Source organism: Oryctolagus cuniculus, chromosome 6, assembly GCF_051225735.1.
Source record: "Oryctolagus cuniculus isolate XC-2025 breed Fujian yellow rabbit chromosome 6, ASM5122573v1, whole genome shotgun sequence".
Classification (NCBI taxonomy): domain Eukaryota; kingdom Metazoa; phylum Chordata; class Mammalia; order Lagomorpha; family Leporidae; genus Oryctolagus; species Oryctolagus cuniculus.
The window spans coordinates 25,491,216-25,514,645 of NC_142872.1; the positions used below are offsets into that span (position 1 = coordinate 25,491,216).

Genomic DNA, 23,430 nt, shown 5'->3' on the forward strand with positions numbered 1-23,430 from the left:
TTTGCTGAATGCAGGAAAAGGCTACCTGGGGATGGGGAGGAAGGAATGTGATTCTGGAACTGGCACCCACCCAGCATTAGGGAGGGCTTGGTTGAGGGTTGGGGGCTGCCGATGATAGAGAAACCTTTCTGTTCTTCCTCTTTACTTTTGTTCTAAAGTGTCTCCCCTGCCCCACCCCGCCCCATCCCCAGTTCCCTACTGGGACAGAAACTGCAACTTGGCGAGACTCAGGTGGACTGGCTGTTGTGGGCTGGCTCCTGAGAGCAGCCCAATGTGACCCTCGAGGGGAGGGCAGCCTGGGCGTGTGCTGCTAGGTGGCAGACACGCACCTGAGGGGCCTTTGACTTCGTTACGGCGTGGCTGCACTCAGCATGCCTCCTAAGGCTTTTATGTGGCTGGGGAGCTCTGGGGGCTGACGCACTCCAGAGAGCAGTCCAAAGGTCAAAGATAGCATTTACAAAAAGCCGTTTTTTCCTCTCTCTGCTTCGCTGCTCTATTGACTTTCTGTGTTCAATCAGATCCTATTTACACCTACACATCCCATGTCAGGCACTGGGCGGGGCGGGGGGGGGGAGGAAGGAGACCCTGTGCGGCATTCATTGCACCTGCTGTCTGCCGGCTTCCCCGCCTCTTCCCCCTCCTGGACGGCCTGGGTCCCTCCTGCCTACACAGTCTTCATCTGCCCGCTGGCCTACGGGACAAGCTGACTGCTCTGCCTTTCTCCTGATCTCACCTGTCCCTGTGACCTTACTTGTTCCCAAAGACCCCAGCCTGGGCCACACACTTACTCCCTGTTTAGACCATCTGTGCCGCAGGTCACTGAGAATTGTGTGGCCAGGAAGTGCTAATCTAAGCCTGCGTTCCCCCCCGCGGGACTGTGGGCTGGGCACTCTGCAGGGGGTGGGGGCTGCCCAGAACAGTCCGGGTGTGGAGAAGGACCCCAAGTCCATGTTGTCAGACGCGCCGTCCACGGCTTTCCCCTCTGCGTTGGACCTGGCTTCCTTTGTCCTGTGTGTTCCCTCGTTCTTGTTCATGAAGCATGTAGCAGGCAAACACTGGGCGAGGCCCTGTGCTGGAGCAGACACAGGCAGGGGCACTGGCACTGGAGGTGGAGGACTGGCATCTTCCCTTGTTGGGTAACCATGCTCAGTCCCATGCTGAGTGGGCACTTCGAGCTCTGCCTCTGCTCTATTGACAGCAAATTTACTTTTGGGCGATTGGAGCTTCTTTATTCCAGTCTGTCAACAGTTACTCATGGAGAGTTGGGGTGATATAAAGTGTCCAGCAGACTCAGTAGTAACGGGCTTGGCGCTAGCTGGTGCAGTTTGTCAGCCCTGCCGGCCTCTTCCCAGGAAGGGACCCACAGGGGTGAGTCAATACCCCAGTGTCTGCCTGCAGTCAGCCCCCAGCTCCACGAGCCCCACTTCCGCCTGCTGAAGGCTTATTCAGTGCCAGGCACCATATCTGACCCTCCTCCTCACTGGCTCCTGTGAGGCTGGCCTTGTCAGTCCGTGTTCTCATCTCAGACCTAGGGAAGCTGGGGTGGGGGGGGAGGTTTGAAGCCATTGCTCCAGGCCATCTGCCTAGGCTGTGCGATCCATGTGGCGCTCAGCCTCCAGCACAGCCTGTGGGCCGGGGGCGGCGCTAGCACCTTTGGGATGGGGGCACCATCTTTGCCACAGAGAGAAGCAGCTTCCGTGGCTGAGCTCTGCCAGGAGACGCAGCCTTCTGGGCGGGACCTTCTAGGTAGCTCCAGCTGGGTGAGGCCACCCAGTCCCCGGTCCTGAGGAGAGAGGCCCAGAGCTCATGGTGGTTTGTTCTCAGATACAAATGTCTCCCCTCAAAGGTGATCTCTGCAGACACAGGGCGGGGCGAGGCTGTGCTCCCAAGGGGGCCTGCATGGCTGAGGCTTGGAGCTCCTTCCACTGGCTGGGAGATGTGACTTCCTGGCCTCTTGGGGCATGCCGGCACACATGCCAGGAAATGCCCAGCCCAGGGGGTTCCATGCTGGGGCTGGACGCCCAACTCTCCTACTCTAAAGACTCTGGGCAGGAGCGTGGTGAGGACCAGGAGACATAGAGGGGAAACCTCAGTGTGCAGGCACGTCATGTTTCTGCCCGTGGGGGTACGTGTGGGTAAGGTGGGAAGTCTTTCCACGTTAGAGGAGAGACCCAGGGGCTCGGATGAGTCAGGCAGCCTGCTCGAGGCCATCAGCCCATAAATGCCTGTGTCCGGGTGGACATTCAGGCCTGCCAGACCTCGCACCAGACCCTTCTCAGTGCCACTGGTGGCCCTCCAGGAGACCGCCTGGCACCCCGCTGCCCCCCAGGGAGGGGCGCTGAGTCCTTGTGAAGGTAGGTTCCGTGAGCCTCACCGTGTTTCTGTGCCTGCTTCACTGGCTGGAATCCCTGCCGCAGCTCCCCTGGGCCAGGCTCAGTGCCTCAGCCTGGGCCTCCCTCCTGCCCTGGAGGCAGGTGATGCTGCAAAGCTCCCGGGGCACAGGCTGCTCATCTGCTCTCGCACAGACCCCCTCCCCCCACGCCGCGTGGCTGTGGCTTCCCCAGGGCTGCTCTGGAGGTGCAGGGGAGTCAGCGACCTGGATGCATCCGGCTCCTGAGACAGTGGCCAGGAAAGATCTGGCACATAAATTCTCTCTTGCCCTGTGGGAGGCTCTGAGCTGTGACCCCTCCCACACTCCCACCCTGCATTCTCTGGCCCCTGGGAGACTCCTTCCTGCCTGGGCTGTGCGTTCTGGCAGACAGCAGCCAGGGCAGCGGCACCTTGTGCCTGCCCACCCCCCACCCCAGTCTTCACTTTCTGTTTCCATTCAGTCTGATTTCTCTGGGCTTGCAGCTCCCCGGTGGTGCTGGCATGACAGTCTCCCCCGGGGTTCTGTTTTCCAGGTGATACAGGTAAAGGCAAGAGTAATTAGCACAATAATTCCTTGCATGTGTTCAGAGTTTCCCGTGGGAATGACCTGTTGCCATGGCCCCCTGCCATTATGGTGCCCCCATGAGGATTTAACTCAGGTCTTCCGCCCTTCCATTCGAGAGCCTAGACTCTGAGCCGCCCTGAGAAGCACCAAGGAAATCAAAACTTATGCAAGAGGCCACCTGCACGAGACCCCTCAACACCCCGCCCCACCAAGGAAGCCCAGAGACCCTCAGGGCGGAGGCCTGGGTTACTCACGTTGTGAACGCTGGGTTGTACTTTGCACCTCGGTAGTAGGAGTACAGGTTGAACATCCCAATCATGAAGGCCACAAACACCATGATGAAAATGACCATGAACTTGAAGATATCCTTCACGGTTCTCCCCAGGGAGATCTGCAGCGGCCCGAAGCTCTCGTTGGCTGGCAGGATGTAGGCGATGCGGGAGAAGCTCAGCACGACGGCTATGGCGTACAGCCCTTCCGATATGATCTGAGGGTCAGAAGGCCACCACTTGTCCCTGGCTAAAAGAAAACAGCCGGTTCCTCACTGAGGGTGGGATCTGCCCTTTAGAAGTGTCGAATGCGTCACTGGCCACACCTGCCCTTGTTCTTAAATGACCCCAGGACCTGCATGGTGCCACCCATGCTCGGAGTGTGGGAGGGAATGTCCTTTCCTCCCATCTGGGTCCTTCCCAAGTGCCCCTTGCTCGGGCGTCACCTGTTTCAGGCGCCGTCTGCACCTCCCATACCTGGGCAGGTTCCCTGTCTCCACCCACCATGTTCCCAGGGTATCCTGTGCACACCTGTCATGGACCTGTCACACTGCCTGCTGTCCTGTCCCCCTCCCCAGTGTTCCAGCTCCACACTCAGGTGCTGTCCACAGCCCGAGGAGGTGGCAGCCAAGAGCCTGGGTGCGGGGACAGGCAGACTGAGGTTGAAAGTGGCTTTTGTATACACTGACTCTGTGACTGAGGAATTCAGCTCACTGCTTGAGCCCCATTTCATCACCTGTGAAGTGGGGACAATATCATCAACCACTTGGTACAAGCATCGGGTCTGGCACACACGGCAGACACTCCTTGTTAAACAACTGCACGAGCTTTTAATCACAGGGTTAGATGAGCCACAAGCAGAGCACAGGCGCTCACGTGGGGACCGGGAGTCTGCAGGACCTGACCTGGGAAAGTCCTCTGGGGCTCGTTCCTGAGCTGCTGAGTGCTGAGAAGCTTGCTCCCCAGCTGTGGCCAGGCCTCCAGAGTGGTGACCAGGCAGGCGGGGCAGCCACGAGAGCGCTGATCCCTGTGCACAGGAGTCCAGGAACCCGTTCTGAGCCGGGGGACTCTGCTGCTGTCACTGGTGACCACAAGGGTCTCAGCTGCCCTGTGGGTATTCCTGCCGCTGAGCAAACCTGCCCAAAGTTCCTACTGCTGTTCTTTTTTTTTTTTTTTGATAGGCAGAGTTAGACAGTGAGAGAGAGAGACAGGGAGAAAGGTCTTCTTTCCATTGGTTCATCCTCTAAGTGGCCGCTATGGCTGGCATGCTGCGCTGATCCGAAGCCAGGAGCCAGGTGCTTCCTCCTGGTCTCCCATATGGGGGCAGGGCCCAAGGACCTGGGCCATCCTCCACTGCCTTCCTGGACCACATCAAAGAGCTGGACTGGAAGAAGAGCAACCAGGACAGAATCTGGTGCCCCGACCAGGACTAGAACCCGGGGTGCTGGTGCCGCAGGCGGAGGATTAGCCTAGTGAGCTGCAGCACCAGCCCCTACTGCTGTTCTAACAGGACAAGGAACAGCGTCTATCTCAAGTCCATCATCCACTGTGAGTCAGGACATGCAACAGTTCCCAAGAGAGGGCGGAGCTACCCTCCTGGGGAAGTGTGTGGTTGTCACAGCAACGGGGCAGGAGCATCATGGGGATGCTCATGTCCTGGGATGCCCCAGACAGCCCTGCAGAGGACAACTGCCCTACTGGAAAAGCCAGTGGTGTCCCTGGGGAGAAACACTAAGTGAAGCTTCAATTGCGAAACATTGAGAAACCTAAATTAGCCCTTACGCTTACATTAGCAGCGATTTTCACAACAGCCCTGCGGAGTGGACATTATTGTTGCCATCTTTAAGACTGGATTTGGGGTATGGGGTCCCTTTCAGAGCCCAGCAAATGCAGATCGCAAGGATATTACATGGCAATTCTTGGCACCCCAAGGGAGCTGGAGGAAAAGAATTTTATTCTTTATTTTCAAAGCTAGACTCTGTTAAACGGTTATCGTATTCAAGAGCAGTAAGAGACGCTTGATAAGAAAAGCCAGGCCACAAAGTTTCATGTAGTGCATTCCCAGTTACATTTGAAAATACAGTAACGTGACATACTCTTTGTTCTCATCAAGGTCGTAACTTTGAAGCCCATGAAAGACAACCCAGGAGAAAAAATGGTGTGATTTCCAGTCTATCTGTCACTCTATGGATAAACAGCAGATTTGGGACACAGGAAGTAGGAGATGGCTTCCTCAAGTAAACAGACACCAAAGAGGAATTACTTTTTTCTGAAGCCTATAATTCCTTATCTGAACCTTAGTTATAATCATAAAAGCCACTGCTACAATCTATTAAGATAGGTTTAGCTGTTGGCAGGTGTCGGTGACCAGGGAAACACTCTCTGTGAAAAATATTTTGCTTGGGTATTCTGGTTGGTATTGTGATGGGTAAAGCAAACAGCACTGTGCTGATTCAGACAGAGATTCTCTTCTTGGAGCTGTTTGCAAGAGAAAAAGTGCCTTTTTAGAATATGAAACACTGGCATCCTGTGGCGGTTGGACAGCGACTGCCCAGCTGACCACAAGAGGGCGCTCTTCCTCCACGACTGGAGCCCAAGTGACTACTGAGAGACGCCACATTTCCAAGGGCACGGGGTGAACCACAAAAGCAAGGGCGATAGCGTGGTCTGCTTTGGATGGGGTGAGGAACGCAGTTCACAAAGGAATAGAAGTCCCTGCTGATAACACTGCAGCTGGAATCGCGTCTGTCACAGGTTTGTCATGCAGTATCAAGATTCTCATCTTCCTCCATGAACCCTGTGCAGCACAGAGAGGACACAAGCCTGTTTTGCTGTAAGAAATTCTGGATTTGCTAAACCAACAAACAGTGCGGGGTGGGAGGTGGGTCTGTAATACTACAAGACTCTGCGTTTCTCGCTGGGGGTTTTCCACCACATTTACAGGAAGCATAATCTACATTGAAAGTGAGCAGGCCGGTACCGCGGCTCAATAGGCGAATCCTCCACCTAGCGGCGCCGGCACACCGGGTTCTAGTCCCCGTCGGGGCGCCGGATTCTGTCCCGGTTGCCCCTCTTTCAGGCCAGCTCTCTGCCGTGGCCAGGGAGTGCAGTGGAGGATGGCCCAAGTCCTTGGGCCCTGCACCCCATGGGAGACCAGGATAAGTACCTGGCTCCTGCCATCGGATCAGCGCGGTGCGCTGGCTGCAGTGTGCCAGCCGTGGCGGCCATTGGAGGGTGAACCAACGGCAAAGGAAGACCTTTCTCTCTGTCTCTCTCACTGTCCACTCTGCCTGTCAAAAAAAAAAAAAAAAAAAAAAAAGTGAGCAGCAGTTCAACTATTGCATGAAGTGGCCAGCTCTCTACAAACCACTGTTGGAGCTGACAGAAGGGAATCTGTGGCCACAACGGCTATCCAGCTTCATGCAATAGGGAGATTTGGCACTCACTCAGTACTAAGTATCCAGCTACTATTTACAACACAACCCATACCTACTGTTCCTTCACCCGCTCACCTTTCTCTCTCAGCACAGAAATTACGGTGTTTAAGAAAATGAAAAGGTACTAATGATAACTGTTAGCGCTTAGTGAGCACTCCGCATTTTCAGAGCATAGTGCAAACCTCTTCCATCTGTTACTCAAATTTTGTGGCATGGGTATTATTATCCTCGTTTTTACACGAGCAAATGGAGGCTCAGAAAAGTGAAGCAAGACAAGGTTGCACAACAAGCTGATTTCAAAGCCTGCACACCGACGCTGGGCCACTGGGCATGATTTTTCCATTCGTGCCAGCCAGACCAGGTGTCTTTGCTACACAAGGCAAACTCGAATTCCTGGGGGCAGTGTGAGCCCTGCCATGAAAGCCCGCTATCGGAGACCCTCTGCTGCTCAAGCAGATTGAGTTCCCCGCATCTGGCTATGGCCAGTCCAGCTCTGGCCACCGAGATCCAGCAGCTGGGCACTCTCTCTCCGCCCTCTAAAATAAAGCTTAAATAATTTACAGAAACCCCAAAAGGTGAGTAATCAAACTCGACAGAAATACTCCCAGCGCAGACTCCCCGTTACTAACTCGTGTTCCGTTAAGCTGGCTGCACTGCAGGGACCAGGGATTTTGAGGGGCAAGGGGGGCCCACGGAAGCCAGCCCCGTGACACATCCGGGACCGCAGCCCCAGGTCCCGGCAGCGCGCGGGGCAGAACGGGAGCGAGCGGCCCCTCCGACTCACCGTAGGTGAAGTAGGCCACTTCCGGCGGAAGCGAGACGTTGTGCAGCGTGTCGTCCGGCACGTGCTGGTCCACGTACAGCTGGGCCTCGCTGGCCTTGAGGAAGGCCATGAAGCGCGCGGTGAAGGAGGCCACGAAGATGGACAGCATCCCGAAGTCCAGCAGGTTCCACAGGTGCAGCACGTACTCCCGCGGGCCCTCCTCCCAGATCTCCTTGCACTCGGACCAGATCATTCCTGCGGGCGGGGGAGAAGGCCGGGCTCTGGGGTGGGGGTCGTGACGCTCGTGAGCCCCAGAGGGCTCGGACACAAGCCGGGGACAGAGTCCTCCCGGAGAGGAGGACGCCCTCGCACCCGTCGCTCGGTGCTTGGAGGCGTGGGAGGCTACATTAGAAGGCTCATGGGAAAATGGAATTAAAAGATAAGTTTACTTTGGTGCAGAAAATTTGAAATCTATGCATTGCTTTTTTTTTTTTAATACGGATTTTCCGAGAACGTTGTTGGAAGACTCCTCGTATGCGTGGGTTTCAACATTTTTAAAACTGGCAGGTCTTAAGGAATCATTCAGTTGGGAGTTAACTAGAGGAAGATGGAGGCCGCTCACGGGAAAGGGCTTTCAAGGTTGCTCTGCGAAGATCCCGGCTCCCCTAGCTCCTGAATGAGGCGCTGCTCTCTCTCACTGTGCCCGTGAGCGTCAGTTCGGGGCTGTTAGGTTCTTTTCTTACTCCTTTGACGTCTGTCGGGTTTTAAGGGCGTCTGTCTTCGTTGTGACATAGTAAATCTGTAGAGGTACACGGACAGGATGTCACTGTGCCTCCAGGCAGCTCTGTGAGCTGCGTGTCCGTCTAGACCTGCACTGTCCAGGATGGCGGCCGAGTGTGCACACCGAGCGGTTGAGATGCGTGAGGAGTGTGCAGTGCACACCAGATTTTCTGTGGCAAATATCAAATATCGGAATGCTTTACATCAGTTACGTGTTGCAGTGATACTGTTTTGGGTAGGTTAGATGGGATGTATGACTGATCTCATCTGTTTGTTTTTATAATGTGGCTTTAGAAAATTTAACATACTATGTGGCTCGCAGCAGTGGCTTGCAGTATATTTTTATTGAATAGTGCTGATTTTTACCTTTATATTAATAAAGTTAAATTGACTCAAATTATTAAACTTAGCCATAGAGTTAGTTTGGACACCTACTAAGTGCTAGCACCTACTTAGTGCTTTCTATATATGTCTCTGTAGGCATATTTATGTATATATACTTCAAAAGTTTATGGAAAATATAATGAAAAGGTAAGTCTGTTTTGGTCCATAAATTGAAACTTGTGCATATGAGGTATCTTCAGAAATATTCATAGAAAATACATCTTATGAAAAACTGTGCATGGATTTCATAACATCTTGGTATTAAAAAGTATCTTTTAATTCAGATATTCTGCAGAATTTTTGAAGTACCCTCTTGTGTTAACTCCTTTAAATCTTTGCAAGAGCTCCAGGAAGAAATCCTGTGATTATCCCAGCTTTACAGATAACGAAGCGGAAGCTCAGAGGGCGGTAATGTGCCCAGCTGGGAAGCCGCAGACCCGGAATTGGAATCCAAAATGTCTGGCCCTAGAGTCTGTGCTCTTGATCACTGTGTTCTTCTGGCTCTCCAGGAAATAAAATTGGGTTCAAAGCAGTTAATGTGCAGAAAAGACTCTTGCACAGTTTGTAAAAGGCCTCGGGGGCCCTGCAGCTACTCTGAGCTGGGGAAGATTTGATGCAGAACCGGGGTAACGCTTAGCCTGTGTGTTTCGAGGGGGTTAATGTGGGGGAAGAAGTACTGGCTGATGAGTGAGTGAAGCAGTTCCGGCTCACTGACGGTGTCCAGAAGGCTACCCCGCTAACCTCTCCAGGCCCTTCCTTGCCCTGGGCCTCAGACCTGATGGTCGGCCTGCCCAGCTGCCCCCAACCTGTTCCATCTTCTGCTGCCCAGTCTTCAAGGCTGCTGGTTCCCAGGTGTGTGGCCATTATCATTCTTCCTTATGACCTTGAGTAAATGCATACAACTCTGAAATTGTGTCTCATGGATGAGTATCCTATTTTTCTTAATTGCTTCAAAGCTGAATTCCCGCCATGCAAAGAGACTGCTGGTAGTGGTGTTTTGCCAGTGTCGGAAGTACACATATGGCAGACTGGCCTTCGCCTCCCTCTCACTCCCACTTTGTCCCACCACCGCCTCCTGCTACCTTCTCTTGTACTCCTGACTCCTGCAGCTGCTACCAGGGATCGTCACAGTTCTGCCGATTCATTCTAGTATACGCCCAGATACATCTTGACTTTTCAGTTTTCTGTTCCATTCTCGTCACTTAGAAAGTACAGGTCGTATCGTGGTCACTTCCCTCTTCAGACACTTGCAGTGTCTTCCTCATAACCCCCAGATACAGAACAGACTCCCAAGCCAAGCTGTCAAACCTTGTGATCTTCACTGTCTCCATACAGCCCGTACTCCCGCAGACAGGTCTATGCCTAAACCATTTGTGTATGTTACGTGCTTCCTTTGCCCCAGTCCTCAAACCCAAGCATCTTGACAAATGCTCATATTATCAAGCAGTAGCCTTGGAGGGCCCAGGTGCTGACAAAGCCTGGAGTCACAGATGACACTGGGGATAGACAGGCAGTCATGGGGGCTCTCTGTTCTGGCCATAGCATGGCCTGCTTGGTCACAGACCCACATCTGGGCACATCTGTTTGGTGAGCTGGGCCTCTGTCCAGGGACTGTTTGCATCAGACTTTTTCCTTTTCTGGTGAAAATGGCCCAGCAAATGAAAGGAATCAAAATGTTTTTCTAAGGAGAAAGGTAATTTCAGAGCAGCTGTTGAGACAAGTGTGATGGTTTTGTCTGATGAAGATCAGCATGTCTCTATCAAATTGCAGTCCCCATAGTTGGAAATACCAATAACATTGCAGGTTTGTTTGAAAGATGCTCCAACCACACCCTACCCCCAGTCTTTTTTTGTAATGGAGCCCTTTCTTAAGCATGCCCTATCAAAATTTGTGTGATAATTCGATGAAGTAATAGTTTTCTTACTTCTGAAATCTACTTTCATCTGTGCCTATTCAGATAGGCATTTTAAAAGTGTTATTAGAAAAACCATTTCAGGCCAGAAGAAATGTTTGTTGCTTTCCTCTGCTGCCAAATTAAAATTCCTAATGGCTTAGTGGGACTGCTTTTAGCTGGCATTAGAGAACCACAGGCTGTCATTTAGGTGATTGGCTTTATTTTGGGAAACCCTGGGTTCAAGTTCTGGCTTGGCCACTTATTACTGGCTGTGTGACTTTGGATAAGTCTCTTGCTTTTTGGTGGACCTTGGAGTTTATACTCATGGAGTGAATTGAGGTTTTAGGGTAACTTCAAACACTGAAAGCTCCATGAATCTGAAATGCAAATTATTTACAGAAAACTAACTTTCCTGACAGATACAGTAGCATCTCCTTGGGCATTGCAAATCTCTTCCTCCACGGTCAAATGCCTGCATCAGTCTTCCTTGATTTAAATGTGAACTCTCCCAGGCTAATTTAAATTAGTCCATGGCCATAAGTAAAAGTAACAAGGGCCCAAGTGTTTGAGCAGCAGGAATGCTTAATGAAAAAAGAAATGTGTGAAATTAAGTACTTTAGCGAGTGAAATTAGGCCCCTTGCTTCTAAGGTGCTAAGGTTAGCTCAGCATTTTGTATCCAAGCTGAGCTCCACGGCCTTTTGCCTCTAGTGTGTCAATCAGACACGTGTTTAGAGCCCAGGGGCCCAGGGGTTGAAGATGCTGGACATTTGAGCCTCCTTCAGGCAAGATTTCCTTCTGTCAGGGATTCTTGGAGCTCCGAGAACAAGGTCACTGATAATTAAGGAGGGGGCCTGGCACAGGCACAGTTTGGAAAGTTCCAGGGACCCTCAAGGGCAATGAGTAGCTTGATGTAGGCAGGCTCTGAGTGATGGCCTACAGGCTGTGGAGATGGAGCCTGATGGCCCAGAGTGCAGCTCTCCCCGTTCCTGACCCAGGGATATTGAGCAGGGCTCCTCTTCAGAGTCTTGTGAAACTTAAATGTGTATCCCGTAAATGATCATGGCCCCTGGGGCTTCCTGCACACTGTCCCCGGCCCCTACATCTGCCTCTTTGTTTCCCCAGGCCAACTTCTCCACTGTGGTCCAAGACATGGATGTTTTGTGAATTCACAGGAAGCAAAACAAGTCCAGAAGCTGTCACCCCACAAGGCCTAGCATCCAAACACCGCCTCGGTGGTAGATTCTTGGGAACAAATCTAGCCTCAGACATATTCCAGGTTCACGACAGTAGTATATTAAAAAAAAATAGTGAAGTTCTTCTTCCTCCTCCTCTTTTCTGATTATAGTAGCCAGCAATTATTGAGTGCCTTAGGTACCACGCCCTGTGCTCAGCACTGTCCATATTAATCTGGTCGATAGCTACTGTAATGCACCCCACTTTAAAGTTGAAGAAACTCATAGATGAAGGAGGAATGTGAATTGTTCAGAATCACACCAGCAGTCTGGGACCCTTGCTGTCTACTGTCCTGTCTCCTACCTTGTCCTCAGTAAGGCACAGGCTTACTCCCAGTGGTCAGGAACTCACTTGCCCACCTGATTGAGATGATTGAGTTATACTTCTGTGCCAGCCGCCATTCTGGGGTATAATAACCAAGATGATGACTACTTTCCCAGCAAACTCAGTCTAGTGCTGCACACACATGTGTCCATGGACAGCAGTGCTAGAGGGTGGCGATGGTGTAATGACAAGTACGCTGGGGACTGTTCCTGGAGTCACAGAGTTAAGTGGGTCAGCACTGTGGTCATGGAACGCAGCAGGGTGTTGGGTGTGCCGTGTATCTGTTGACTCAGTGAAGGGGTGAATTCATGGGGGAGGTGACACTTGGGGTGAGGAAGCAGGATTTAGCTAGGTGATTGGGGAGGGACTGGCAGGGTGTTCCAGATGGTGGCCCTGGGAGTGAGGGAGAGGGGCCCTTCTAGGCAGTTGTAAGGTATTCAGTATCATTCAGAGGTCAAGGAGTGGGGTTGGGGCATGTCTGCAGGTGAGCTAGTGAAGGCATAGTGGACGCTAACAGGCTTCTGCTTTAGTTCATGCTGACGAGACTCGGGCTCACCCTGCATCTAGGCAGCCCCCAAAAGTGATGAAGAGGGCACCAACTTGTGTTGTTTGAAACTGCGAGAGACTCTGGCAAGTATTTGGGGTGGTCTCTTTGGGACTCTTGCCTAAATAAATGAAGACACCGTTATAAGAATGCATTAGATTAGAAGCCAGCACCCATGATTTTATAATTTTACTCTTGGCTAAACCTAAATGTGTGATTCTGGAGCTAAGATTCAGCTCTGTCCTCAAGTATTTTTAAATCTTGAGTGGTTTGGGGTGAGGGAAGAGCTGGCTTCTAGCATTTTGCAGATGTGAACAAAAATTCAGAGAGGCAAAGCCACCAAAGAGAAAGGGGCACAGTCAGGACTGGGTTACTGGAACCCCATCCCAAGCTCTTTTATCCTACCCAGCATTTACAGTGTATTCATATACCATGTCAGGCATTTGTGCCTCATGCCATCCCCTGAGTTTTCAGTACTGGGGCATCTGCAAGGTTTTCTGTAAGACAGGAACAGAGTCTTCTGTGAAATGATTGTGCTCCTAGGTGGAGAAATCGCACGCACTGTGGAGCCCCTGCCTGACCAGTAAGCCTCTGTTGGCTCTCTGGGAACGTCTAATGCTGTTACACAGACCTCTGATGAACATTTCTAGACCCACACTGCAGTAGAAAAAGCTCTTCAGCCACTCTGGAGTCACTGCTTTCAGTGTAGATAATAAAAATAGGTTCCTGTGCTGTGAACTGATGACACAGATTGACCAGGTGGAGGGAGCAATGGCCACTGCTTCCTTTAGACTTCTCCAAGCCACTTCTCGCTCTGTAGGACCAGTGTGTGCATCAGAAAACCCACCCTCCTTCATCAGTCATGCTCTGCTCTCGGCTTCCTTGATACCGTGTTCTCTTGGGTTTTCTTCCCTCTCTAGCTGCATCTTCTTAGTCTCCCTGTGGCCTCAGGCTCCCATGCTCCTGCTTTAAATACCCTGGACAGAGATGGGACTTACGGAACAGTTTGAAGAAAGAGTGACAAGATTCAATTACATTTGAAATGGATCACTCTGACTCCTGTGTTAGGAGGCTGTAGGATAGAGGTGGGAAGGGGAAGGCAGGGAGACCAGGACAAGGCCATTTACCTGTCTGGTCAGACGCTTCCTCTGAGAGGAGCAGGCTGAACTTGTTAGGGTCCTAAGGCACTCTTCTCCCCCAGAGTGCTGCTGCTGAGACAGAGTAAGGTTTGGCATTATTGTAACCAGTTTGTCTAGCATACTTCTGTGTGTAATACGTCCCGGGAGAAGAGAGTGAGCTGCTGTGTTTCTAGGTGATACCAGGCCTCCCAGTATCTGGGAGTAGAATTCCACATCCCCAAAAGCAGAGGTCTGGTGTTCCTGTTTGTCCCTCCGTGTCTGAGCAGGTGATCAGATGCTGGATACTAGCGTCTGTTAACACGAAGAGCCTTTTCCTACATGAACACAGTGCTCAGATCTTTCTCTCAAAGACTATAATTATTTTTATAATAACAATAATATAGAGCTTCAGAAGGTATTTAAGACACAAAAAGTTAGTTTTATATGTAGCTTCTTCCCTAGTATTACCACAGAGTTTGATATATAATATAGTGCTTAAAAACAACAACATATTTTTTTGAAAAAGAATATGAGAAATAGAAATTGCCAAAGAGAACTTCTGCATACTCCTACCACTGTAGCAAACCCAACTGCCCTGGGCATTCAGTTCTACCTTCCCTCCTATCAGTGGGTAAAGTATCCACGTTCCTGATGAAACCACAGCCTCTACTTGCACACGGATCCCATCCTGCGGTACCCACTCCGATAGATTACTTCCAAAGCCAGCGGCAGGTCTCAGGTGCCGTGTCACTTTATGCATCAACAGCATTCTACACAAATGATCACTCCCCAGTTCTTGATACATTTACTTTGATTGGTTTCTGGGTCAGTACAGTTGGTTTCCTTCTTAGCCCGGTCTCCTTTTTGGTTACTTCTTATTGTCCCATAGTTTAGGCATTGTTGTACCCTAGGGCTTGGTCATCAGTTCATCTGTACACATTTGCAGTCAAGGTGATCTGGTATCATTTACTTTAAATGCACTGATATGCATAAGTTTATGAGGGACCTTCTAAAAGGTTTTGAAAAATGGAATTAAAAAATAAGTTTATTTTGGTGCAGAAAATTTTTGAAGTCCATACATAGTTTTTTATAATGTGCATTTTCATGAACTTTAAAAAGTACTTTTTTATGTTTTCAGCCCAAACCTTTCCTCTGAATTTCAGATTTGTATATCCATTTGCTACTTGACATTTCCACTTGAATGTCTAATATATATTGGTCTCAAATTGAATTCTTTATTTCCATGTCTACTCCCTCTTCAGAGCTCCTTTCTGCATCTTTCCTGGCTTGAATGACTTTATAGTCTCTCATTGCTTGAGCTACAGTGCTTGATATTGTCCTTGACTGCTCTGTTTCTAATACTCTAATAGTGCATATTACTGATCTTTGCCTTCAGAATATAATCATCTACAGCTTCTTCATACCAGTCATTTCCTGTCTGAATTATTGCAGAAGTCTCCAACCTGGTCTCCTTGCTTCTGCTTTGTCCCATAATTATTTGTTCTCTACGCAGAAGTCAGTGACCCTTTAAGAACTGAAGTAAGATGATATTGCTTTTGTGCTCAAAATTCTGTGGAGGCTACCCCATGGCCTCATTTCTCCCTCTCTCCCTCTCATTCATCTGTTCCAGCCATGCTGCTCTCTTTGCTGTTCCTTGAAAATGTCCAGCTTGCTCCCGAATCCAGGCTTTAACACATGCTCTTCCTTTTGTCTGGAATGTTTTTCGTCTTGCCACAATAGGCAAGATCATGCTTTTACCTGTTTAACTGTTTTTGATAAGCTGAAATTTGAACAAAGGGCTGTAAAAAGGAAGTAAGTTGTGTAGATATTCATTCAGCCTACCTCTATCAATGAAAGAAATTTGATTACTGACTGGATATTTGAGACAATTTTCTTTTATGTGTGACAATAGTTTTCTGGTTCTGCTTTAGAAAACGTGTCCTGATTTCAAACAGCTCTTTTCAGAATTGGGATTTTCAGGATTTCAGCACAGGACTGCTATTCCCAACAAAAGATGAACAACTAAGGTAAGCTGTATGATCACCCTGTCTCTCTGGAGGCGCAGCTCAGTCCCCACAGCATGTCAGGCTGTCTTACTGAGTTGAAGAGGTTGAGATTAGAGTTCAGGAAAGTGGAGATGTTGAGGTGTTGTGTGGCACAGCGCCGGAGAGGAGGATATTATGCAAAAGCAAGCAAGCAAACAAACAAAAACTACAAAACCAACAACAAAAATAAGACCCCAGAAATTTAAATTGGAGCTCTTTTGAATGTTTGCTGACTATTAAGTCATGAGCATGTAGTGAGATTTCACTAACAGTAGCCAGGGAGCTGTAAGCTGAACAGTTTGAGCTCTGACTATCCAGAGTTGACAGTAGAGACCCTGGCAGGATTTCATCACAGGACTAAGATAAATAATCCTTACAGTAAACTGTCTCCAGATCCTCTGTAAGAAAGCTTAAAAAGGATCAGACAGATCTGCAAATAATGCAACAACCTGTCAGAATAAAGCAAGAAACTCTTTCAGGAAGACAACAAAATCAACAACATAACATAGAAAGTGCCCGTCATTCAATAAGAAATGTCAAGAAGTAGAAGAATGTGATCCATAGCCAGCAGAAATATTAGACAATAGAAACTGACTCAGCAGTGACAGAGGTGTTGGAGGTTAAGACCTTAAAACAGTTACCATAAATACAATATAGTCAAAGATTTAAAGGAAAATACAAACATTGTGAAGAAGAAAATAGGAGATAGAGAACCAAATAAAATTTCAAAGATTTAAGTATGTAATGTCTGCAATGAAAAATTCACTACTTGGGATTAAAATCACAGACACTACAAAGAACAGTAAATATTGAAGCACACAGAGCAAAAAGATTAAAAAAAGGAAAAAGAGAATTTACCTTTTAGTGAAAGGCACAAAAATGTTTAGAGATGCAGTTGTATGATTCTTGGCATGTGCCTCCACATAATTCAGACTAAGGAGAAGGGAAATGGGGGAGAACAGATGAAGCAGAGGCTGGCCATGAATTGCTGCTTTTGAAGATAAGAAATATCTCCTTGGGGTTCATTCTGCTCTTCTGTTGAGTTTTGTGTTTACTTAGAATCATTTTTAATAAAAAGTTTGAAAAATTCTCTTTAAGAAAGACTCTTGACTCTGTCTGAAACTTTTTGGAATGAAGTCAATGAGATGCAAGCCCTTCTTGTACAGTATTTCTGATGTAACTGTCTTGAAAACTCAACCCTCCTTTGATGGCTAGAAGCTGGGACAAAGCATTACAAGTCTGGGTCCTTCAGATGGAGGTACTTCCTTCTTACTGGGATAGTACTGTGACACTGAGGACTTGAGATGAAGTCATGGTTCCCTAGGAACCATCAACATAGGGTAGCTCCACTTGCTCAAAGTAAACAATGTTGCTGTCACCTGAGTCTTCTACCTGGGGTCCAGGTGGGAAGGTAGGGTGGGGGATTGGTGTCATTAACACTTGAAATTTTGATCTGTAAATCCAACATGTGAGTTTGTTTTTTAATGTGCCTGTTGTTAAAGTGTTACTTTAGTTAAACCATGTGGGATGTCCTAGGGATAATTGAGACAGATTCTGAACTAAGAAAATTAGGCCACAGAACTCACTCTGGAACAGTGTTCATAGTTCCTCCCCTACTGTAGTGCCCGTCCATGGCTCTCTAGTATGAGGCTTGGATCGCTGGCTTGCTGGTTGGCTAATAGTCCTGTGAGGCATGGTGTGCTGTCTTGCCTCTGCCCTTTGGATCAAACCATTGGTCTCATTTCAATCTGCCTATTCGGCATAGAGACCATTCTCCCAGTTGTCCACATACATCACATGCTCTCTAGTGGTTCAGCTCTTACGCTTTTTCACTTAGCACACGTCATGTATAATATTATTTTTCAAGTATTTGTTCTTTTGTGATTTTATTGATTGCTGGCACAGTCGTTTTGATCATGCATACTTTTTACTCAATGTTAGTGAATATAAATATATATTCAAAATTGGGGGTGAATTACCATTGAATCAATTCAATTAATTCGTCAAATTTTGATATCGTATAATTAAAAATTTCAGTTTTTTTAAAAAGCTATGGTTTTACTCAAAATATTCCTATAAAATTAAAATTTGTTGATGTAAATATTACAACTTACTGAGAAAGTTTTGCTTATATGTGAAATCACTGATTACAGGTTTTGCAATTTTTCATTTTTCTATTGAGACTTACCTTTTCTGCCAAATTTTGCAGTTTTCAGTTTTTCCTACTCAGTTTTAGCCAGTTTTATTTATTTTGCTGATTACCACTGTACTGCTTCTTATGAACTGGGTAAAAGAGGGGTAGCCTTTCTTAACTAATCAGTGAGCACACTGGGAACAGTTTCTTGGGCAATTCAGTGGCAGGCCTCAGCAGCATGAATATCAGCACAAAGAGGAATTTTATGACCTTTCAGCACGTTCATATCTACAAATAATGAGAAAATGTTCTTCCCCTAACTTTCTAGATTTGTACTCATTATCAAAATTCTATTTAGCAGTATTTAGTGATAAAAATCAATCTTTTAGCTGGGGAATTTTATACCTTTTTCAGATATAGAACTTGATTTCCTAAGGCTTCCAGGAGACTATTTTTAAATGATTAAAATGATATATTTCCCATGCAAAACCACTTTTCAGGCACTTTCAGTAATGTTTAATGAAAAGTACCTAACAAATATTCCCCCAAACATTTTCTTTCAACATTGGGATTTATAATATATTCAGTACATCTTATACACCAGCACCTATAGAACGTGAATTTGACTTTGACTTTGTTATTGGTCACCACTCACCGTTCTGCCTGTCAGGAGCACCCCCAAGAGGGCGAATCCAGAAGTCAGAGTGTGATAACACATGGTTGAAACTGGGAGAGGAGGGGCAAAGAGCCACTTGCTTACCTAACACCCACTTCATGATGAGCATTTCCGTCCAGGAGAACTGTGTGGTTTTCACCCTGAAGATCTGTTTTGGGTAGTCCGTAAAGGTTTCATTTGGTAGAGTTTTAACGCCTTCAAATCGGTCCGATGCATTCACAACTAATAATCCCAAAAAGATTGTAAACGAAACTGCGTGGGCTACAAACTTCATGAAAGGGCTCCTTAGGGTTCGTCCTAGCTGGAAACATAATGCGTATGAGACATGTTAAACTGACAACTCTCCGTGGCTGCAGGTCTCTGTTTAAAACATTGTATTCACCAAAGTTTAACTGGAGAATCCCCTATCTTGAACAGATATTGCTATTTGAATCCAAACAACGTTTTCCCTTGCATTTATATGGGAGATGCTGCTTAACCAAATCTTTTTTCTAATGATTTCAATTTTTTCCTGATAAATTTATTTAAAGCTATACCTTTCCTGCCGGATATTGCTGTGGCTGTGATCTCCTAAAATTTGACACTTAAAATTTTCATGAATATCTAGTTATAAATATTTTATAATTTCTCTTTTGATTTTTTTAAAGATAGATTTATTATTTATTTGAAAGGCAGAGTTAGGAGGAGAGACAGAGAGAGAGAGAGAGAGAAAATCTTCCTTCTGCTGATTCACTCCCCAAATGGCTGCAATAGGTGCAGCTGGGCCAGGCCAAAGCCAGGAGCCCAGGGCTTCTTCCAGGCCTCTCATGTGGGTGCAGGGGTCCAAGGACTAGGGCCATCTTCCGCTGCTTTCCCAGGCCGTTACCAGGGAGCTGGAACCAAAGTACAGAGCTGAGACTTGAACTGGCACCTGTATGGGATGCTGGCATCACAGGCTGAGTCTTAACCTGCCTTACCACAATGCTGACCTGTGATCTTATTTTTAACTCAGGGAGGTAACTTCCAGACATATAGGATTTTTTTTTCTGCTTTTAAAAATTCCAATATTACTGCAGTTTGTTTATAGAACATAGCGTCTGTGACACTACTATAAAATTTATTGAGTTTTTCCTTGTGGCCTGGTGTTATTTGTATACTTGTTTCACGTGAACATGAAATGGCCCAAGAGATGTACTGTCAGGGAATAAATGTTGGTCCCATCTTCAGTTCATGGTGTGCTGTGGATTTTCGAGGACTAAACTGTGGGCTGCATATTGAGTCCTTGCTGAGCCCTTTTAATGAACTCACTTGAGTCTCTTCCTTATTACTGACATCACCCTTGCCTAATCACCAAACCTTATGCCTCACTCAGGTGTATTAATAAGACAAAAGAGGGAAATATTTTCCAAAGTTCAGTCGCTTCTCCAGGGTAGATATTCAATTATAACCATTGGCTGATTCATTAATATTCACATTTGGCCTCATTCAGGAGTCCTAGAGTGAAATGTCACCCAGGAGAGAGAGTATTGGCTCAACAGAAGATCAATTACAGCAGTTTCTTTAGGTAAAATTCCCCAAATAGTGACTGTTCAACATAATATTTATAAATCAGATGGCTTGATAATGTTCTTTTAATATACTTTGGTATAGTGATAATCTACTTTAATTATTCAAGTGATTAGTATAGTGTGATTTATTCTGTTTCTTATGTCTAGAACCCATCTATTGAAATAAGAAAACTAGTTTTGAATCTTTTTTTTTTTAAACCTGCATCTTAGCTGTGAATTTTTTAGTGGGGGAAAGAGTCAAAGGTGATGATTTCAGAATGCAGATTAAATGTGAGGACATATAAAATACCTCACATAAATTCAGTAAAGAAAAAAGGAATTTTCTGTGGCTCATTTTGATTTATATTGATATCAAATAGCTAATTTGATTTTTTTACATTTTAATTAACTTATTTTAAATTTTAAAAATTAACATGTAATACTGAAACATCTTTATGGGGTACCGTTTAGTATCTTGACACATATTTACAGCATAAACTGATCAGATCAAGTCATTAGCATTTCCATTGCCTTTTCTTTATGGCAGCACCTGTGAGCTCTGAATTTTTCAACATTTTCACTGATAGTGTTGCCATCCTGGAGCTCTATTTCCCAGCTAAGACCTTAGAATACTTTGGTGTATTCTTGAGATATTCTCAGTGTCCTGTTTCTTGTTACTGTCCTGACCGAGGGGGTGAAAGGACTTGAGGGAAGTTGGAGAATGACCTCAGGGAGAAAGGTGGGTGGCAGGTAAGGGGCCAGGCATCCTGTGTCCAGAAGTGTCCCAGGAATGTCAGAAATAGTTGAAAAGCTCTGACACAGAGACAGCTTTTTTAGGATTGTTGGCCAGTTTTCCTGATCCTTTATCCGTATCTACATGGTGTCCTCTTGGTTCTACCTGGATGAGTCTATGGAGTGCCCCTCACCATCTTCCCACCTGCGTGGGGCATCTGAATGCTGGCATCTGCCTGCCACTGATCCCAAAGTGGCTTGGGGATTCCCCAGCAGACCTGGTTTGAGGAATTTAATGCTTCCTTGTTACCTCCTCTAAGTTGTTGGCTACCAGCACAGGATGAGTCAGTAAACATTGTCATATTTACTGAGAATTCTAATTTAAAAAAGAAACACCCCTGGTAATGCCCCGAGGTAATATGGAAGTTTCCGCTGGGCTCAGCTCCCACTTGATCCAGGTCACAAAGAGAGACCATGAGCTGAGGAAGTGAGGTTCTCTTCCTGTTCTCCTGAGCTTCAGTGTGTTAAGTGGCAAAACTTGGATAAAGGTCAGATGAGTTCCAGTCAATTTTCCTTTTCATTTTTTGTGATATTTCCCATTTTATTCACAAAGATTATTTTTGAAGCAGATTACTCTTGGGGAAAACATCCTTCTTTCACAAAGCCACCAGATGAGCCAAAAGAAAGGAGAAAAGTCAACTAATGTTTTCTAGCAGCTCTAAGCTAGAGAATCATTACGGGTGGGTCAGATAACAGCTTTAGGTATGGAAAGAGGTGGTAGAGCTCCAGGAGTTGTAGACCATAGTCTGCTCTGCCTTGAGTGCAGAACTGGAGAGTCTAGAATACAGGCTACAGAAGCTCAATCATTACAAGGACCGTGTGAGTTGAGAACATTTTAGGAAATCCAAGCTTACAGAATCCCAGTGTGTGGCTCACCCCAAACTTGTTGGGTACCATTCTGGGAAATATACAAGTGTGAGTAGTGCTCCTAAATCAGCTTCAAATGAATTGCATGCGTGGACCCTCGGGGAGTGGGCAGCTGCTCTTTTTGGTTTGTACAATTCTGTTTCATGTCCCTGAACCACAAGCATAAGCACCTAATGGACCTGGTGGCCTGTGGGTCCCCACATCCTGACAAGATAGGGCTAAGGTTGTGAGTGCGAGTCATCCTAAAGAAAATATTTCCTGCACCCCTTCCTAGTCTTGTGCCACCGGAGTCCCCTTCCAAGTGCCGTGCTCATTTCTGCTGGTGGTCTCCAGCAGGACTGAGTTTGCAAGTTGTAAGCTGAATGGAGGCAACTTGGGATGTGGCCTTCTGGGAAGAAATGTGTGTGCTTTTGGTTAAATTAATGATGGACGTCTTAATATGCTATCCCCAGAATTCTTGTTCAAAATGTCTAACCTAGGATTCCAGAATCGGGGTGGAGGAGGGAGTGTGTTCTCACATTATGGTGTGAATCCATATTTTGTCCTGAAGGCTGAAAAGATTTTTAATAATAGTGGGATTTACAAGGTTGTGCTATAAATGAAAGAAAAGGAAAGGGCAGAGTTTGTCATATGTTTATAAAGGTGGACCTTCCCTTCAGAGTTGCTGGTTTTCTTGTGAGGAGAGGCACAAGCTAACCACTAGGTAGGAACTAGATGGAGAGATGGGAAGGAACACCGCCAGGGCTCCCTTGGCCGAGTACAAAAGTGAGCAGCTTCTGGCTCTCTTCAGTTCTGTCCCAGCAGAGCGAGAGGTGCTGGAGTGTCTTTTTGGACGTGGGAGCAGGAGCACTGGTAACCAAGAGCATCAGTGCTGTATTTCATGCTACAATTCGACCCCACCCCCCAACCATGGTAGCCCTTCAAAAATCGCATCATGATATTCTTTAGTACGGCTTTGTGGTAGAGACAGTAGTGGGAGAAACTGGCCTTTGGAGGAACTGCCCACTCTTCCTTGGCCCCTTGACCACATGTTTGAAGGAGCCCTGTTTCAAACTGTTGGCTTTGGCAAGGCAAAGCAGAGATCTTCAAAAGCTGTTCCACCCCTCACGTGGTCCTCACTAGATGCTGTTGTTTGAGCTTGTGGAGAAAGGAAAAGTGACTGACACTTTGATATTTCTCCAAGCAACAGTTATGTGGCAGTAAGGACTGATAGATCACGTACTACAGAGGTAACAGGTGGAATTCTAAAGTTGTGTCTAGTTCTCCCTGCCTGAGTCCTGGGACTAATGTTAAGGATAATGAGCAGTGAAGGCTAACAGGTAGTAAAGGAAGTCAGCACCTCCTGTCACAGTTTTATAATTAGAACTTGTAGTTCTTCCACACTTCCTTGGTGCTGACTTTGGCCCCAGTCCTCCTGCTTTAGAGATACTGTTTGAACCACCCGAGGATGGCTTTTATTCTTTTAGTTCTGAGGTTTTGACAAGCAAGCTGTCTAAATTATGAATCACAATGATCATCCGTAAAGACCCCTTGGCAGTGGAACCCTGGGATAAAGATGTTTCTAGGAAAAGACCAGGCCTCCTTGCAGATGAGAACTAAGTGGTCTCCCAGTGGACTGCCTGACTTCAATGATGTTGGTGATGACAATGAAAAATAATTAATAGAATCCTGCTCTTTTTCTTGACACCAACACACCTGTTCCGTGCTC

The 23,430-nt window shown here is 47.1% G+C and overlaps 1 protein-coding gene and 1 long non-coding RNA gene across 5 annotated transcripts in view; one reads left to right on the forward strand and one right to left on the reverse strand.

The window, feature by feature from the left end:
* Positions 1-23,430, reverse strand: part of TRPC7 (transient receptor potential cation channel subfamily C member 7) — a 131,898-nt gene that overhangs the window by 23,149 nt on the left and 85,319 nt on the right. The window contains exons 5-7 of the mRNA XM_070076125.2: positions 18,622-18,838; positions 7,426-7,659; positions 3,190-3,454 (exon numbers count right to left, since the gene is read on the reverse strand). Coding sequence (XP_069932226.1) covers positions 3,190-3,454; positions 7,426-7,659; positions 18,622-18,838 — 716 coding nt within the window. The remainder of the gene's footprint in view (positions 1-3,189; positions 3,455-7,425; positions 7,660-18,621; positions 18,839-23,430) is intronic.
* LOC149126065 (uncharacterized) overlaps positions 7,471-23,430 on the forward strand; it is a 296,586-nt gene continuing 280,626 nt past the window's right edge. For all 4 annotated transcript variants that reach the window (XR_016236143.1, XR_016236141.1, XR_016236144.1 and 1 more), the window contains exons 1-2: positions 7,471-7,597; positions 15,614-15,709. This is a non-coding gene — a long non-coding RNA (uncharacterized LOC149126065). The remainder of the gene's footprint in view (positions 7,598-15,613; positions 15,710-23,430) is intronic.